Source organism: Rhinoderma darwinii, chromosome 1 (genome assembly GCF_050947455.1).
Source record: "Rhinoderma darwinii isolate aRhiDar2 chromosome 1, aRhiDar2.hap1, whole genome shotgun sequence".
In the NCBI taxonomy this organism is placed as follows: Eukaryota; Metazoa; Chordata; class Amphibia; order Anura; family Rhinodermatidae; genus Rhinoderma; species Rhinoderma darwinii.
Window position 1 is genome coordinate 200,908,592 of NC_134687.1, and position 18,038 is coordinate 200,926,629.

Genomic DNA, 18,038 nt, shown 5'->3' on the forward strand with positions numbered 1-18,038 from the left:
GGTCATAACTCTGTCAAAAATGATCGTTTTTCTAAATAAAAAACACTGCTGTAATCTACATTACAGCGCCGATCACATCATGTACAATATAGGCCACTTATAATGTGGTGACAGAGCCTCTTTAACAAAACTGACCATACTTTCTTTTGACAGCTATCTCTCCCGACCCCGAACATAGGGTACGAGGAATAAGCCACTGTCAGACACCTATGTCATAGTTTATCTTACAGGAAAAGTAAGAATTGGTGAGGTTTAAATCCACTGTTAAGCTGCCTCCAAAGATGTTAACCAATCGCACCAAAATCATTTAGCTAGCTTTACCATGATGGTGTAGTTTGATCAAATCTGAAAAGGTTAAATAAAATATTCAGCTATATTACATCTGTAGCCCTTAAATCACTCTACTAAAACGTATTAGAATAATTTGGGTGCAAGTTAGCAGAGAAAATATATTTGTCTTACTTTGGACCGGCAGACATTACTGGGCAACTTTCCTCTGTACAGAAATCAGTTATGGTCCCATATAACATATTGATCTGGTTGAAAAAATCCACAGCTGCAAATGAAAGGAAAGCATGTTAGCATTCAAGATATAAGTAATTTGCATAAAAAGTATCCAAAACATTTGAGTCCTGGCCAAGAACAATCACTGAGCTTGACACTATAAAAATATAAAAATAAGCAATTAGACCTCATCAAAATAGTTTTGCCAGTATTTCTCACAATGACTATTGTATTGTACTCTTCTGGCGAAATAGTTATCAGAATGTCAGTTCAACCCCTTCCGACTCCATGCCAAAAATGTAAGTCATGGGCGTTTCTACATTGTCACACCATGGCGTATATTTTCATCATGATGATCTCGCGGGAACTGTCAAGTTGCCTGTGAAATCAGGCAGGCAGGAGGGGCGCTGTAATATACAAACATGGTCGCAGCACTGTACGAGGGAAGGAGCCCCATTTTAACTGTGGCGTCACCATAGAGACAGCCCAGAACTTGACATTAGTCCCCAGGGTTAGCTCTTGTCTATGTCTATTAGGGTATGCTATAGTATAGTATGGCCTAAAAGGCGCCTGTTTTATGGACAGGCACAATATGCTGCCATGCAGAAATCTGTCTACATAATGTTAATTAAAAAAAATAAAATGTAAAGTCCCTATATGTAAAAAATACATAAAAAATAAATAAAAGAAATAACCTTTAGATATTTGGTATCCCCATAAGCATATCTGCTGAAACCCCCAAAATTTAATTAATAATTAATGATATGATGTTGACATTCACTTTAAGGGTATGTTCACACGCAAACCCAAAAACGTCTGAAAATGCGGAGTGGTTTTCAGGGGAAACAGCTCCTGATTTTTAGACTTTGTTTAAGCCACTCGCGTTTTTGGCTGCATTTTTTACGTCTGTTTTTGGAGCTGTTTTCAATAGAGTCTATGAAAAATGGCTCCAAAAACATCCCAAGAAGTGACCTGCACTTATTTTTCGTGGCCGCTTTTTTACGCGGCCGTTTTTCAAAACAGCCGCGTAAAAAAAACGGCCCGTCGGAACGCCGTTTGTCCTATTAAAATCAATGGGCAGATGTTTGGAGGCGTTCTGCTTCCGATTTTTCACACGGCCAAAAATAAACAGTGTGAACATACCCTAAAGTTTCTTTCATATGTCAGTATTTAGACAGTATTTTCCATCAGTACTTCTATGCCAAAACTAGGAGCGTGGCTAAAACACTCCAAATCTGTCTATTATACTTTTTCCCTAAGTTCCACTCTTGGTTTTTGTTTACAAATACTGACCAAATACTGCTGTGTTAACCCCTTCCCGCCGCAGCCCTTTTTCAGATTTTCATTTTCGTTTTTTCCTCCCCACCTTCCAAAAGCCATAACGTCTTTATTTTTCCGTCGATATAGTACTATGAGGGCTTGATTTTTGCGGGACGAGTTGTAGTTTTTTGTAGCACCATTTATTTTGCAATATAATGTTATAGGAAACGGGAAAAAAATTATTTGTGGGGTAGAAAATGAAAAAAACGGATTCCTCCATGGTTTTTTTGCACGCCGTTTTTACGGAATTCACTGTGCAATTAAAATAACATGTTATTCTGTGGGTCAATACAATTACGGCGATACCAAATATATATCGTTTTTTCTATATTTTACTACTTTTACAAGTAAAAACCTAAGTGTAAAAAAGAAAATTTATATAGCGTCGCCAAATTCCGAGAGCTATAACTTTTTTATTTTTCCGTCGATTAAGTGGTATGAGGGCTTATTTTTTTGCGGGATAAGCTGTAGTTTTTAATAATACCATTTTTTGACGGTTTGATCACTTTTTATTTCATTTTTTGTGGGAGATTAGGTGTCCAAAAAATAGAAATTGTGGCGTTTACAATTTTTTTTTTTTACGGCGTTCACCGTGCGGGTTAAATAATGATATATTGTAATAGTTCATACTTTTATGGACGCGGCGATACCAATTATGTATCTTATTATTATTTCTTTTTTTACTATGCTCTAGGTGGAAAATGGGAAAAGGGTTTTTATTTTGAACTTTTAATATATATATATTTTTTTACACCAAAAAAACAACTTTATTTAACTTTAACTTTATTTATTTATTTTTTTATTAGTCCCCCTAGGGGACTTCAACCAGCGATCGTTAGATCGCTTGAACGATATACTGCAATACTAATGTATTGCAGTATATCGTGATTCTGACAGGCATTTAATAGGTGCACAAACATGGCGGACCTGGGGGCCTTCATTAAGCCCCCAGGCAGCCATAGCAACCATTGCCCCCCCCCCACGATTGCGTTGCGTGGGCGCGATGAGCTGTTAGACCGCAGCATTAAACGAGCGTGATCGCGCTCTTTACTCTAAAGCAGGGGTCGGGAACCTATGGCTCGCGAGCCAGATATGGCTCTTTTGATGGCCGTATCTGGCTCGCAGACAGGGCTCCTACCTGTCTATGGGAGGGATGCACGTTGCAGCCGCACAGCTCAGTATAGTACACATGACTATGAGAGCGGGGCTGCGGCTGTGTAATTCAGCCACAGCCCCGCTCCTGAGTCCTGACATATGCGCGCGGGGTCAGCATCATGTGATGCGGCCGGCGCTGCACTAATGATCTGCGGCATTGAAGACAGAACATGGCGGGCGCGCTACAAAGCACCCCCATGTTGTCTTCAGTGCCTGAACTGCCGCTCATTAGTGCAGCGCCGGCCGCATCACCTCATGCTGACCGCGCGCGCACTTCCTGTCAGGAGCGGGGCAATGGCTGTATTACACAGCCGCAGCCCCGCTCTATAACGCCGGAGATCAGAGAACCTCTCATCTCCGCCGTTATTCCCGTGAATGCTGCGATCACAGCTGACTGCAGCATTCAGGGGAAAGTGAGAAGGGGGGATGCCCCTGGATCGCATCACAGGGAATTCCTGTGACGCGATCGAGGGCCATACCATATATGGGCTGACAGCCCAGGGTCTATTGACGGACCCCAGGGCTGTCTGACCATATCTCTTGTTGTTAGGATATACCCAAGTATGTCCTAACAACAGCCTGTGTGCTATCTGTCCACAGGTTAATGTACTGGCATATATCTGATATATGTCAGTACATTAAAGTTTAAAAATAAAGTAAAAACAAAGTATGGTTACATTTTTAAAAAAATATACACCTTCACCTTTTTTACAATAAACATTAAAATAAGTCTCAATACATAAAATACACACATTCAGTAATGGCGCGGACAACAATGTTTTTGCATCATTTATGATGTGTACGCTGTAAAAAAATGAAATAAACACGGCTTTCATTCACTTATTAATGTGAGGCGCGATGAATTTACCCTCCATGTTCCTCACATTAATAGTAATTAACCCCATCATGTACCTCGCCTATCTGCGCATGCGCGAGTTCAAAGAGACAGAGAGTCCTGGGTCCTGCCGCCGATGGCCATAGTGAAGCGCTCCTGCACGAAATGGTGAGTATATCTTAAATTCTATATTTTAAGGGTAAAAGTTGGGGGTCGTCTTATACGCCCAGTCGTCTTATACGCCGACATATACGGTAGTTCTTTGATGGCCTGATAAGCATTGGCGGCAGTGGTGAGCGGCAGGGAGCATGGACTACATTTCCCATAACTCCCTGCATAGCCGCGCCGTCTGCAAGCACGCACCTGCGTCCCCTAGTGAAGCGGCATCTGCCTCCTCCCTTGTGTCTCCCTTGGACGTTCCAGAAACCCCTGGCTGTGCTGCTGCTTTGAAGGTGAACATTATAACATGGAAATTGTTACACAGCCTCATGGTCAGCAGCAGTGAGCTGCATCAATAAAGGGGCTGTGTAATACAGTGTGTCCCACCAACCCCCCCTTCCCACTTCACCCCTGAAAATAATCCCACATAATCCATAATATAGCCCCCCCCCCCCCAAAAAAAATAAAAATATGGCCTTAAAAAACATCTGCCACCCATATTACACTCTTGGGGGCTTTAAATTAATCTCTTGTGGGCATAAGAAACTGATTTAAAGGACCACTATCAGGGCAAAAATCTGTTCTGAGCGCTTTATTACAGCTCTGGAGGTCTCCCAGATGGGTCTGAGCCTCTCTTTTTTGTTCATTTTCTGTAAGACCAACACTTTTAAAAGGGCCACTGACAGATACAATTGCTCCAGCGGTCACTTAGTACACAAAGGAGTGTTCCTCTCTGCTGCACTAAGCCACCGCTGGACCTAAACAATAATTCGCTGTAAAATAATAAAATAGATAATTGACATAACTGACAATGCGTTGTGTGACATGTCCAACATTCCAGCTTCTTTCTTCTGCGAATGCCTCAAAGCTGGCATTCTCTCAACATCAGGTGGGAAGAATGCCAGCTTCCAGTCATGCGCAGGAAAAAGAAGAAGCCAGACTGCTGGACTGATGTCATGCATCGCAAGCTCACAATGTAAGTTATTTATTTAATTTTTTTACTGCTAATTACCATTGTTTCAGTCCAGTTGTGGCTTTATACAGCAGGGAGGAGCATTCCTTGCTGTACTAAGTGAACATTGGAGCGATTGATCTGTCAATGGCCCTTTAAACATATTGTACGGCTCTCGCGGAATTATATTTCAAAATATGTGGCGTTTACGGCTCTCTTAGCCAAAAAGGTTCCTGACCCCTGCTCTAAAGTGTCAGCTGTAACAAACAGCCGACACCCGCATCGTATGGAGCGGGTTCACTCCATACTTCCCCTACCCGACTTTGGCGTATGGATACGTCAAATGTCGGGAAGGGGTTAAAGTGGCCTAAAAGTGTGTTCACATATGGCAGATTTGTTGCAGATATTTCTGAAACTGGCCGATTTATCGAATTGTGGCTTGCAGAAACCCATGCACATGCTGCAGAAAAAACCCCATTCAGATATATAGGATGAATTTTTAAGTTGCAAAAATTTCTGCAAACAATCTGCCACATGTGATCATATTCTAAGGGTATGTGCACACAGCTGCTTAAAAGTATGCAGCGTATCCGATCTAGAACCCGCATGGAATTCCGGACGAAAAACTGCACCAAATTGTGGTGAAGATTTTCGTCTGGAATCTCTGCTTTGGAAAACAGAGTTGGAAAAAAAAAAGCCAATACTTACTCCCTGGGCGTTGCCAAAGCAAAGCGTCCCTCTGTTCTATGTGCCGCCCAGTCTCCTGTGAAGACTCTGCAGCCCATATGACCGCTGAAACTTGTGATTGGCAGCAGCAGTCACATGGAATGGTAGGTCATCGCAGGAGGTCGAGCTGCACTGTGAACAGAAAGACGCGTCGGTACAACAAAGCCCAGGAAGGAAGTATAGACTTTTTAAAATTAAATTTAAACAAAAAAAAGTTTGTTTTTTTTCTTCTGATTTGCTTTTTTTATGGCAGAAATCGCAGCTTTTCCACCATAAAAATCAAAACATTTGTAATTTGTTGCAGGTTTTACCTTCCCATTATATTTAATGGGGAAGACCCGCAATAAAGGTGCAGTGATTCTGCAGCATAAATTGACATACTGCGGATTAAAAAAACCGCACCACAGGTCAATTCATGAGCTGATTTTTTTTCTGCACCACTTTCAAATCTCATCCACATTGCTGCTACTGTATTACGCTGTGGATTTTCCGCAATGAAATCTATTATTGCGGAAAATCCGCAGCTAATCTGCCAAGTGTGACCTATTTTTAGGCGTAATTCGGGCGTTTTACGCCTCGAATTACGCCTCAAAAGACGGCTCCATTACGTCTGCAAACATATGCCCATTGCTTGCAATGGGTTTTACGATGTTCTGTTCAGACGAGGCGTAATTTTACGCGTCGCTGTCAAAAGACGGCGCGTAAAAAGACGCCCACGTCAAAGAAGTGCATGTCACTTCTTGGGACGTTTTTGGAGCCGTTTTTCATTGATCAATGAAAAACAGCTCCAAATACGTCCGTAAAAGACGCCGCGAAAAACGCGAGTACTTGCAAAAACTGAAATTCAGGAGCTGGTTTTCGCCTGAAAACAGCTCCGTAATTTCAGACTTATTTTGCGTTTGCGTGTGAACATACCCTTAGGCTGCATATGTAGTGATGTTTGGAACAATCATTTTCTTGTCCATTATTATTCAACAAAAGAAGAATAGATCCCTGCACAGGACTGAAAGAAAGCCTTCAAACTATTAGGGTCAATGCGCACGATGCGTATTATGTGCGGTTTGGCCGTGTGTATTTGCGCGCGGCAAAACTGCAGTTTAATACAGTACCAGCATAGTCAATGAGATTCCAGGGAATCTCATGTCCACGCTGTGGTATTTTATGGGTCGTAAATTGACCCGCAGTGCGGATTTTCATAAACCGCAGCATGTTAATTTATCTTGCGATTCCGCTTGCGAATTCTATCTCTGTTGTTCTACAGAAATACGCAGCAAAACCCGCAGCATGAAAACGCTGCAATTTACTCTCCAAAATGTAAAAACCGCACTGAAAACCGCATAAAATAACGCACCTTCATGTGCATTTTTCCTGCGAATTTCTTGCGGTTTCCTGTGGTTTTGCTGCATATTTTCCGCACCAAAATACGCAATGTGTGCATGTATCCTTCGGTTTCAAATGGCTTACTAATGTAGATTTAACAGCTGCAAAGGAAGGACATGCTATAAACTAAGAGGGCCAGAAGTAAAAACTATGCCTCCAAAAAGGAGAATTGGGGGATATTAGGACCCATTCACAAACACTTCCTTTGTTTCCCGTTTTTTCCTGTGTGGGATCCATTTCCATTTTTGTGAAAAAAATAATGGGGCGAGAGAATGGATCTTCTATAACATCAGTGTCAATCTAACGTATGTTCTTAGATCATGTGGTCAATGCTTTAGGCCCTGTTTACATGAAGTTTTTTTGCAGGCAGAAAAATCTGCCTCAAAATTCTTTCAGAAATTTTGGCTGCGGCCATTGAGCGCTGCGAGCAATAAACTCCGCTAAAATGGGAGGTCCAATGGGACGGAGACCCCAAAGAAAGGGCATGATGCTCCGTCTCCCATTGAAATGAATCGGAGGCGTTTTCAGAAGTTTTTTGGCGCGGTTTCCACGCCAAAAACTCTGTGTGAACAGGTCCTTAGTGCAGTTAAGACTGTGAACTGTATAAATTTTTACCTGCACTAGTTTTTATAAATAAGGCTAATATTTACAGTTAGTCCAGAATTATTTGAACAGTGACACAATATTCATGATTTGGGCTCTGCATGCCACCACATTGGATTTGAAACTAAACAACTGAGATGCAATTGAAATGTAGACTTTCAGATTTAATTCAAGGGGTTGAACAAAAATATCCTGTGAAACGTTTAGGAATTGTAAGCATTTTTCCCCACAGCCTCCTCATTTCAGGGGCTCAAATGTAATTAAACAAATTAACGTTACCATAAACACAATGTTTTTTTTTAATACTTTGCAGAGAATCCTTTGCAGGCAATGACTGCCTGAAGTCTGGAACCCATGGATATCACCAAACACTGGGTTTCCTCCATTGTGATGCTTTACTGCAGCTGTCTTCAGTTGTTGCTTGTTTGTGGGTCATTCTGCCTTAACTTTTGTCTTAAGCAAGTGAAATGCAGCTCGATCAGGTTGAGATCTGGTGATTGACTTGGCCATTGCAGAATATTCCACTTCTTTGCCTTAAAAAACTTCTGGGTTGCTTTCGTAGTATGTTTTGGGTCATTGCCCATCTGTACTGTAAAGCGAAGTCCAATAAACCTTGCTGCATTTGGTTGAATCTAAGCAGAAAGTATATCCCTGAACACTTCAGAATTAATCCGGCTGCTTCTGTCTTCAGTCACATCATCAATAAACACTAGTGACCCAGTGCCTTTGGCAGCCATGCATGCCCATGCAATCACACTGCCTCCACCATGTTTTACAGAGGATGTGGTGTGCCTTGGATCATGAGCCGTTCCAAGCCGTCTCCATACTTTCTTCCTCCCATCATTACTGATCTGGGCTAACTTCTTTAGATGTTGCTTGGCAAAGTCTAATCTGGCCTTTCTATTTTTGGGGCTGATTAATGGTTTGCACCTTTTGGTGAACCTTCTGTATTTGCTCTCATGAAGTCTTCTCTTTATGGTAGACTAAGATACTGATTGTCACGTAGGGTTTGAGGACCCACTGGGCCGTACCGCCTTGGCGGTATGGCAGCTGTCCAACAGGGCGCAGGTCAGAGTCTTTAGTTCATATAGGGTACCTGTGGCTCGGACAGTAGCAAGGCAGGCTTGGCAGGAGGTAGACGTCAGGCGTGGAGAAGCAGGACAGTCGTGGCATACAGCACGGCTACAGCTCAGCACGGCACTAGATCAGGATACAGGAACAGGGAACACTGGGAGCAGGAAACACCAGGGGACCATTTGCAAGACAAACTTGGAATACGACAACAACGCTCAGGCGTGGGAGGATGGGGCTGGGACCTTCTTATAGCCCAGGGTGCTCTTGGAGCAATTAGCTCAATCTCCAACATGTGTGCGCTCTGGCTTCTTAAGTCTGGACTGAGCCCGTGAGCGCACCCTGATGGTCACTGTGGAGTAGGATGGCCGTATGTGCAGACATCTCTTGAGAGAAGGGCGTCGACTAGATGGAAGGAGTTTGTGGTCAGCGACCACGGACGTTACAGTATCCCCCCTCTTACGCCCCCTCCTCTTGGGACCAGAACAAGAGAGACACCTCTTAATGATGGTAGGAGCGTTGAGATTCTCCTGTGGCTCCCAGGACCTCTCTTCTGGACCAAACCCCCTCCAATCCACCAAATAAAAAGTCTTTCCTCTCACTCTCTTGGTGTCCAAGATCTCTTTAACCTCGAAGGTGTCTGAAGGGCCGCTGGAGGCAACCGAAGGGCTTGGAGTCTTGGTAAAGCGGTTCAGAACCACTGGTTTCAGGAGAGAAACATGGAAGGAGTTGGGGATATGGAGGGTAGGGGGCACCTGAAGCTTGTAGGCGACAGGGTTGATCTGCTACAGGATCTCGAAGGGACCGAGGAACCTGGGAGCAAATTTGTACGATGGCACCCTCAGTCGAATACTCTTGGAGGACAGCCAGACCTTCGTGCCAGGAAGAAACTGAGGAGGTTCTCTTCTCCTTGTGTCCGCCTTCCGCTTCATGCGGTCGACCGCCAACAGGATGGAGGATCGAGTCTGCTGCCAGATCTGCAGAAAGTTCCCAAAAGCCGTGTCAACAGCTGGCACCTCGGACATAACAGGGACCGGGAGAGGAATTTGTGGGTGCTGGCCATAGACAATAAGGAACGGTGTCTTCTGTGTGGACTCGCTGGTATGATTGTTGTAAGAGAACTCAGCCCACGGAAGCAACAGCACCCAGTCATCATGCTGCTTGGAGATTAAGTGGCGACCTGGCCATTGAACGGAGGATGGTAGGCCGAGGAAAAGTCCAACTTTATACCTAGGAGTCCGCAGAGGGCTCTCCAGAACTTTGAGGTGAACTGAAGCCCCGATCAGACACAATATGCTGCGGCAAGCCGTGCAGGCAGAAGATGTGTTGGATGAACAGCTTGGCCAGCAGAGGAGCAGAAGGAAGACCAGTCAGAAGAGGAACGAAGTGGGCTATCTTTGAAAATCGATCCACCACCACCCAGACAGTACTGCATCCGGCAGAGAGAGGCAGGTCCGTAATAAAGTCCATAGCTATATGCTGCCAGGGGGCATTGGGCACAGGCAATGGCTGGAGCAGACCAGCAGGTCTGGGGTAAGCGACTTTGTTGGCTGCACATACTGAACAGGAAGAAACAAAAGTCCATAATGTCCTTGGGTCCCGAGTGTGACCTGCCAGTCTAGAGGAGTGTCCCCAGCGGAGGATTCTTCCACGGGCAGCCAGGCGCATAAAAGTCCTCCCTGGAGGAATGTCCCCAACTTGCAGGGGATTGACAGAGACAATGCAAGACGGATCAATGATGTTCTGTGGAATCTCCATGGTGTCTTCTGTCTGGAAAGACCTGGACAAGGCATCAGCCCTCACATTCTTGTCGGCCGGGCGATAATGGAGCTCAAACTGGAATCTGGTAAAGAACAGTGACCACCTGGCCTGACGAGGGTTCAGCTGTTAGGCCGTCTGAAGATAGGTGAGGTTCTTATGGTCCGTAAAAATCAGGATGGCATGAGTTGCGCCCTCTAGTAGATGTCCCCACTCCTCCAGGGCCAATTGATGGCCAGTAACTCCCAGTCCCCAATCGAGTAGTTGTGTTCTGCGGAAGAGAAGAGCTTAGAAAAATATCGACATATCATTGACTTGCCTTTGGAGCCTCTCTGGAACAAGAGTGCACCGGCACCGACAGTGGATGCGTCCACCTCCAACGAGAACTGTAGAGATACATCGAAGATAGAGGCTGACGTGAAGGCACTCTTTAGGCTATTGAATGCCTCAGGAGTCCACGCCTTGGCGTTCATGCCCTTCTTAGTGAGGTTAGAAATAGGAGAAGTCAGTGAGGAGAAGATTTGAATAAACGATCTGTAAAAATTGGCGAATCCCAGAAAGCACTGTATGGCCCTCAAGCCTTGAGGGTGTGGCCATTCCAGGACAGACTTTACCTTTTCAGGGTCCATCTCGAGACCTCGATTCGAGACGATATAGCCCAGGAAGGGTAGAGCATCTTTTTCAAACACGCACTTTTCAACTTAGCGTACAGACGATTCTCCCTTAACCGCAGCAAAACTTGACGGACATGTCTCTGATGCGTCATAGGATCTGGAGAAAAAAATCAAGATATCATCAAGGTAGACTACTACACAAACATAGAGGAGGTCACAGAAAATGGCATTAACAAACTCCTGGAAGACCGCGGGAGCATTAAACAGGCTGAAGGGCATTACTAGATATTCATAGTGTCCATCACGGGTGTTAAATGCAGTCTTCCATTCATCACCCTGGCGAATCCGGACTAGGTTGTAAGCCCCACACAGGTCTAGTTTGGAAGAAATCTTGGCACCACGTATACGATCAAACAGTTCTGAGATCAGTGGCAACGGATATTTATTTTTCACCGTGATATGGTTGAGACCTCGGTAGTCAATACAAGGACGAAGAGAACCATCCTTCTTTTTGACGAAGAAGAACACGGCTCCTGCCGGGGAGGAAGACTTCCATATGAAGCCCCTCTCCAAGTTCTCTTTCACATAGGCGGACGTGGACAGAGTCTCCGGCAAGGAAAGAGGTTATACCCTACCACGGGAAAGGGATGCACCAAGAATCAGCTCAATAGGGCAGTCATACGCCCGGTGTGGAGGCAATGTCTCTGCCTCCCTCTTACTGAAGACATTCGAAAATGCAGCATAATGACCCGGCAATCCTGCCAATGACCGAGGCAGCGAAGGCTGAGCCGAACGAATCTGCACCAGGCATCGGTTTAACACTCAGGGTCCCACTGGAGAACCTCTCCAGAATTCCAGTCCAGGACTGGGGCATGTAGTCGGAGCCAAGGCAGGCCCAGTAACACAGGGTTAACGGCTTTGGATAGGACATAGAACGACAGGAGTACGGAGTGAAGAGCTCCCACTTGGAGCCTCAGTGGCTTGGTCACAGCTATAACTGGGTCTGGCAGAGGTAGTCCATTCACTGATGCAACCGTCAACGGCCTCTCCAGGGGGGTGGTAGGTAATTGAAGAAGATCCACCAGCTCTCTACGAATGAAATTAGCAGCGGATCCAGAGTCCAGATACTCAGAGACCTGATACGTTCTCTCGTTGGACACTATGGTCACTGGTATGGAGAATTTAGACAGAAGTCCTTTCTTACCCAAGGTTGTCTCTCCTAGCAACCCTGGGCTTTGGGATTTTTGGGGACACAGGCGCACAACATGGCCACCGAGGCCGCAATATAGAGTCCTGAAGTGCGTCTGCGTTGTCTCTCCTGGGTGGATAGCTTACACTGGTCCATCATCACAGACTTCTTAGGAGGATCGATATCTGAGGAGCGACATCAGGGGTTGCTGCAAAGTGGGAACTAGACTAGGAAGGCCTCACTCCCGACGAACCTCTTGGAGGCGTTCTCTGATCCGCATATCAATACGGGCGGACAGAAGGATGAGGTCATCCAGGGTAGTTGGCAGGTCTCGAGTGGCAAGTTCGTCCTTAATTTTAGGAGACAGTCCATGCCAGAATGCAGCCACCAGGGCCTTATTGTTCCATAACAGTTCTCCCGCCAGGGTGCGGAAGTTGATGGCGTACTCGCTCACGGAGGTGTCTTCTTGGCGTAGGTTAATCAAGGTAGCCGCTGCAGATGAGACCTGTCCAGACTCCTCAAACACAATGCGAAAAGTCCGGAGGAAGCCCTGGAAGTCACGGGTCTCTGGTACTTGTCTCTCCCAGATAGGGTTCATCCATGCAAGAGCCTTACCAGTGAGGAGAGAGATGATGAAAGCGACCCTTGCGCCTTCAGACGAAAATGTCATAGTATACAGGCTGAAGTGGATCTGGCATTGGTTCAAAAATCCACGACAGGTACCTGCGAGACCGGAAGTGGCAAAGAAAAACGCGGGTCAACACTGCCAGGAGGTGTAGTAGAAGGAACGGCAGCTCGTGCCTCCTGCCAACATGTGAGAATGTTCAAGGCACGGCGGAGTTGGCTCTGTCGAGACCGGAGGTGATGTCTTGTGATGTCATGGTCTTGGACTGAGCGTACTGTAACGTAGGGTTCGAGGACTCACTGGGCCGTATGGCAGCTGGCTAACAGGACGCAGGTCAGAGTCTATAGTTCATATAGGGTACCTGTGGAAGCTCGGACAGTAGCAAGGCAGGCTTGGCAGGAACTAGGCAGCAGGTAGACGTCAGGCGTGGTATACAGCACAGCACGGCTACAGCTCAGCACGGCACTAGATCAGGATACAGGAACAGGGACCACTGAAAGCAGGAAACACTAGGGGACCATTTGCAAGACAAACTTGGAATACGACAACAACGCTCAGGCATGGGAGGAGGGGCCTGGGACCTTCTTATAGCCCAGGATGCTCTTGGAGCAATTAGCTCAATCTCCAACATGTGTGCGCTCTGGCTTCTTAAGCCTGGACTGAGCTCATGAGCGCACCCTGGTGGTCACTGTGGAGCAGGACAGTCGTATGTGCAGACATCTCTTGAGAGAAGGGCGTCGACTGGATGGAAGGAGTTTGTGGTCAGCGACCACAGACGTTACACGGATACACCTACTTCCAGGAGAGTGTTCTACACTTGGGTAGATGTTGTGAATGGGTTTTTCTTCACCATGGAAAGGATTCTGCGATTATCCACCAGTGTTGTCTACCGGGGACGTTCAGGCGTTTTGGAGTTCACGAGATCACCAGTGCGCTCTTTTTTTTCAAGAATATACCAAACTGTTAATTTGGCCACTCCTAACTTTTTTGCTCGCTCTCTGATGGATTTATTCTTTTTCTTCAGCCTAACGATGGTCTGTTTCACTTGCATTGAGAACTCCTTTGACCTCATGTTGTGGGCTCACAGCAACAGCTTCCAAATGCAAATGCCACACCTGGAATCAACTCCAGACCTTTTACCTGCTTAACCCCTTAATGACCGCCGATAAGCCTTTTCACGGCGGTCATTAATGGGCTTTATTCTACAGCGCCGCCATTCCACGGCGCTGCTGTAGAATAAAGTAAACAGAGGTAGCTGAGGGCGTCCCTGCTCTGCCGGGTGAGATCGATATTAGTATTGATCTCACCCGTTTAACCCTTCAGATGCGGCGCACACTAGCGCATCTAAGCTCCCTCTCTCTCCCACCGACACCCAGCGATAAGATCGCCGAGTGTCTGTGTCTTCTATGGCAGCCGGGGGCCTAATAAAGGCCCCCAGGTCTGCCAGTAGTGTATGCCTGCTAGGTCATGCCAGAGGCATGACCTTGCAGATGCCTGTCCGTTTTACACGGACAGGCAGTAATACACTGCAATACAAAAGTATTGCAGTGTATTATAATAGCGATCGGAGGATAGTGAAGTCCCCTAGTGGGACTAGTATAAAAGTAAAAAAAGTTGACTAAAGTTAATAAAAATAAATAAATGAAAAACCCACTTTTTCCCCTTACAAAATACTTTACTATTAAAAAAAACTACAATAAAGCAAAAAAGTTACACATATTTGGTATCGCCGCGTCCGTAACGACCCGACTATAAAGCTGTTACATTATTTAACCCACACTGTGAACGCCAGGTTAGAGAGGGGTCAGACTATATTGGTGGGGGGAGAAACAGAATGTGGGGAGAGGACTAGACAACAAGATAAGGAGATCCTTTCGTTACAAAACATCAGTGTAAATAAAAAGGCCCAATTAATGTCAAATCACATTTCTGATAATAAAAGTGAAAAACTGACAGGCAAGTTAAAGTGTATGTTCACAAATGCCAGAAGTCTAGCAAGCAAAATAGGGGAGCTGGAGGCCTTGATACTGGAAGAAAATATAGATATAGTTGGTGTTGCTGAAACATGGCTGGACTCTTCACATGACTGGGCTGTAAATCTACAGGGTTTTTACACTTTTTCGGAAAGACAGGACAAATAGGAAAGGTGGTGGTGTATGTCTGTATGTGAGAAATGATATGAAGGCGAGTCTGAAAGAGACAATAGTGGGTGAATACTGTGAGGAGGTTGAAACCTTGTGGGTGGAACTAGAAAGGGAGGTAAACACTGAAAAAATTACTTTTGGTGTAATCTATAGACCCCCCAATATAACTGAGGAGATGGAGGGTCAGCTATATAAACAGATGGAGCGGGCTGCACAGGCGGGTACTGTAGTGATAATGGGAGATTTTAATTTCCGGGATATTAATTGGTGTCATGGTTCAGCTTCAACAGCAAAGGGGAGACATTTCCTCAACCTGTTGCAGGAAAATTTTATGGGCCAGTTTGTGGAAGACCCGACTAGAGGTGAACCTCTGTTGGATCTGGTCATTTCTAATAATGCAGATCTTGTTGGGAATGTCAATGTTCGTGAAAACCTTGGTAACAGTGATCATAATATAGTTACATTTTACCTATACTGTAAAAAACAAACGCAGGCTGGGAGGGCAAAAACATGTAATTTTAAGAAAGCCAATTTCCCCAGGATGAGGGCTGCAATTCAGGATATGGACTGGGAAGAACTAATGTCAAATAATGGGACAAATGATAAATGGGAGATTTTCAAATCTACTTTGGGTTATTATAGTGCAAAATTTATTCCTATAGGTAACAAGTATAAACGACTTAAATTAAACCCCACATGGCTTACACCTTCTGTGAAAGGGGCAATACATGACAAAAAAAGGGCATTTAAAAAATACAAATCTGAGGGTACAGCTGTAGCCTTTGTAAAATATAAAGAGCTTAATAAAATCTGTAAAAATGTAATAAAATTAGCAAAAATACAAAATGAAAGGCAGGTGGCCAAGGATAGTAAAACAAATCCCAAAAAATTCTTCAAGTATATAAATGCTAAAAAGCCAAGGTCTGAACATGTAGGACCCCTAGATAATGGTAATGGGGAGTTGATCACAGGGGATCAAGAGAAGGCAGAGTTACTAAATGGGTTCTTTAGCTCTGTATATACAACAGAAGAAAGAGCAGCTGATGTAGCCGGTGCCAGTGCTATTAATATATCAGTTGATATATTGAATTGGATGAATGTAGATATGGTCCAAGCTAAATAAAATAAAATAAATGTGCACAAGGCCCCGGGACCAGATGGGTTACACCCTAGAATTCTTAAAGAGCTTAGTTCAGTTATTTCTGTCCCCCTTTTCATAATATTCAGAGAATCTCTAGTGACTGGTATAGTGCCAAGGGACTGGCGCAGCGCAAATGTGGTGCCTATTTTCAAAAAGGGCTCTAGGTCTTCCCCGGGTAATTATAGACCAGTAAGCTTAACATCCATCGTGGGGAAAATGTTTGAGGGGCTATTGAGGGACTATATACAGGATTATGTGACAATAAATAGCATTATAAGTGACAGCCAGCACGGTTTTACTAAGGACAGAAGTTGTCAAACTAACCTAATCTGTTTTTATGAAGAGGTGAGCAGAAGCCTAGACAGAGGGGCCGCTGTGGATTTAGTGTTTTTGGACTTTGCAAAGGCATTTGACACGGTCCCTCATAGACGTCTAATGGGTAAATTAAGGACTATAGGTTTAGAAAATATAGTTTGTAATTGGATTGAGAATTGGCTCAAGGACCGTATCCAGAGAGTTGTGGTCAATGATTCCTACTCTGAATGGTCCCCGGTAATAAGTGGTGTACCCCAGGGTTCAGTGCTGGGACCACTATTATTCAACTTATTTATTAATGATATAGAGGATGGGATTAATAGCACTATTTCTATTTTTGCAGATGACACCAAGCTATGCAATATAGTTCAGACTATGGAAGATGTTCATGAATTACAGGCAGATTTAAACAAACTAAGTGTTTGGGCGTCCACTTGGCAGATGAAGTTTAATGTAGATAAATGTAAAGTTATGCATCTGGGTACCAACAACCTGCATGCATCATATGTCCTAGGGGGAGCTACACTGGCGGATTCACTTGTTGAGAAGGATCTGGGTGTTCTTGTAAATCATAAACTCAATAACAGCATGCAGTGTCAATCAGCTGCTTCAAAGGCCAGCAGGATATTGTCGTGTATTAAAAGAGGCATGGACTCACGGGACAGGGATGTAATATTGCCACTTTACAAAGCATTAGTGAGGCCTCATCTAGAATATGCAGTTCAGTTCTGGGCTCCAGTTCATAGAAAGGATGCCCTGGAGTTGGAAAAAATACAAAGAAGAGCAACGAAACTAATTAGGGGCTTGGAGAATTTAAGTTATGAGGAAAGATTGAAAGAATTAAACCTATTTAGCCTTGAAAAAAGACGACTAAGGGGGGACATGATTAACTTATATAAATATATTAATGGCACATACAAAAAATATGGTGAAATCCTGTTCCTTGTAAAACTCCCTCAAAAAACAAGGGGGCACTCCCTCCGTCTGGAGAAAAAAAGGTTCAAGCTGCAGAGGCGACAAGCCTTCTTTACCGTGAGAACTGTGAATCTATGGAATAGCCTACCGCAGGAGCTGGTCACTGCAGGGACAGTAGATGGTTTTAAAAAAGGGTTAGATAATTTCCTAGAACAAAAAAATATTAGCTCCTATGTGTAGAAATTTTTCCTTCCCTTTTCCCGTCCCTTGGTTGAACTTGATGGACATGTGTCTTTTTTCAGCCGTACTAACTATGTAACTATGTAACTATGTAAAATTAGGATGTGAATACCCTCAAATTAAAGCTGAGAGTCTGCACTTTAAGCCCATATTGATTATATAACTGTATATTCAATATGTTTTTGTAAACAACTAATATGCCAAAACTTGTGTCACTGTCCAAATAATTCTGGACCTAACTGTATAAGAGGCTATTCACCTAACCATAGTTTTGTAAAAATAAAATCTAGTTGGCAGTAACTGATAGAGAAAGACATAATATTAGTGCTGACAAGTCTCCTATTGTGCCCTTAATTCAGGGGCAATACTACTCTGACGTGAGTATCTGAGAA

The 18,038-nt window shown here is 44.4% G+C and overlaps 1 protein-coding gene across 2 annotated transcripts in view; it reads right to left on the reverse strand.

Moving 5' to 3' along the window:
• The window catches only part of MOB1B (MOB kinase activator 1B), a 98,975-nt gene that overhangs the window by 36,372 nt on the left and 44,565 nt on the right, over positions 1-18,038 (reverse strand). For both annotated transcript variants that reach the window (XM_075860725.1, XM_075860724.1), the window contains exon 3: positions 463-556. In XM_075860725.1, coding sequence (XP_075716840.1) covers positions 463-556 — 94 coding nt within the window. The remainder of the gene's footprint in view (positions 1-462; positions 557-18,038) is intronic.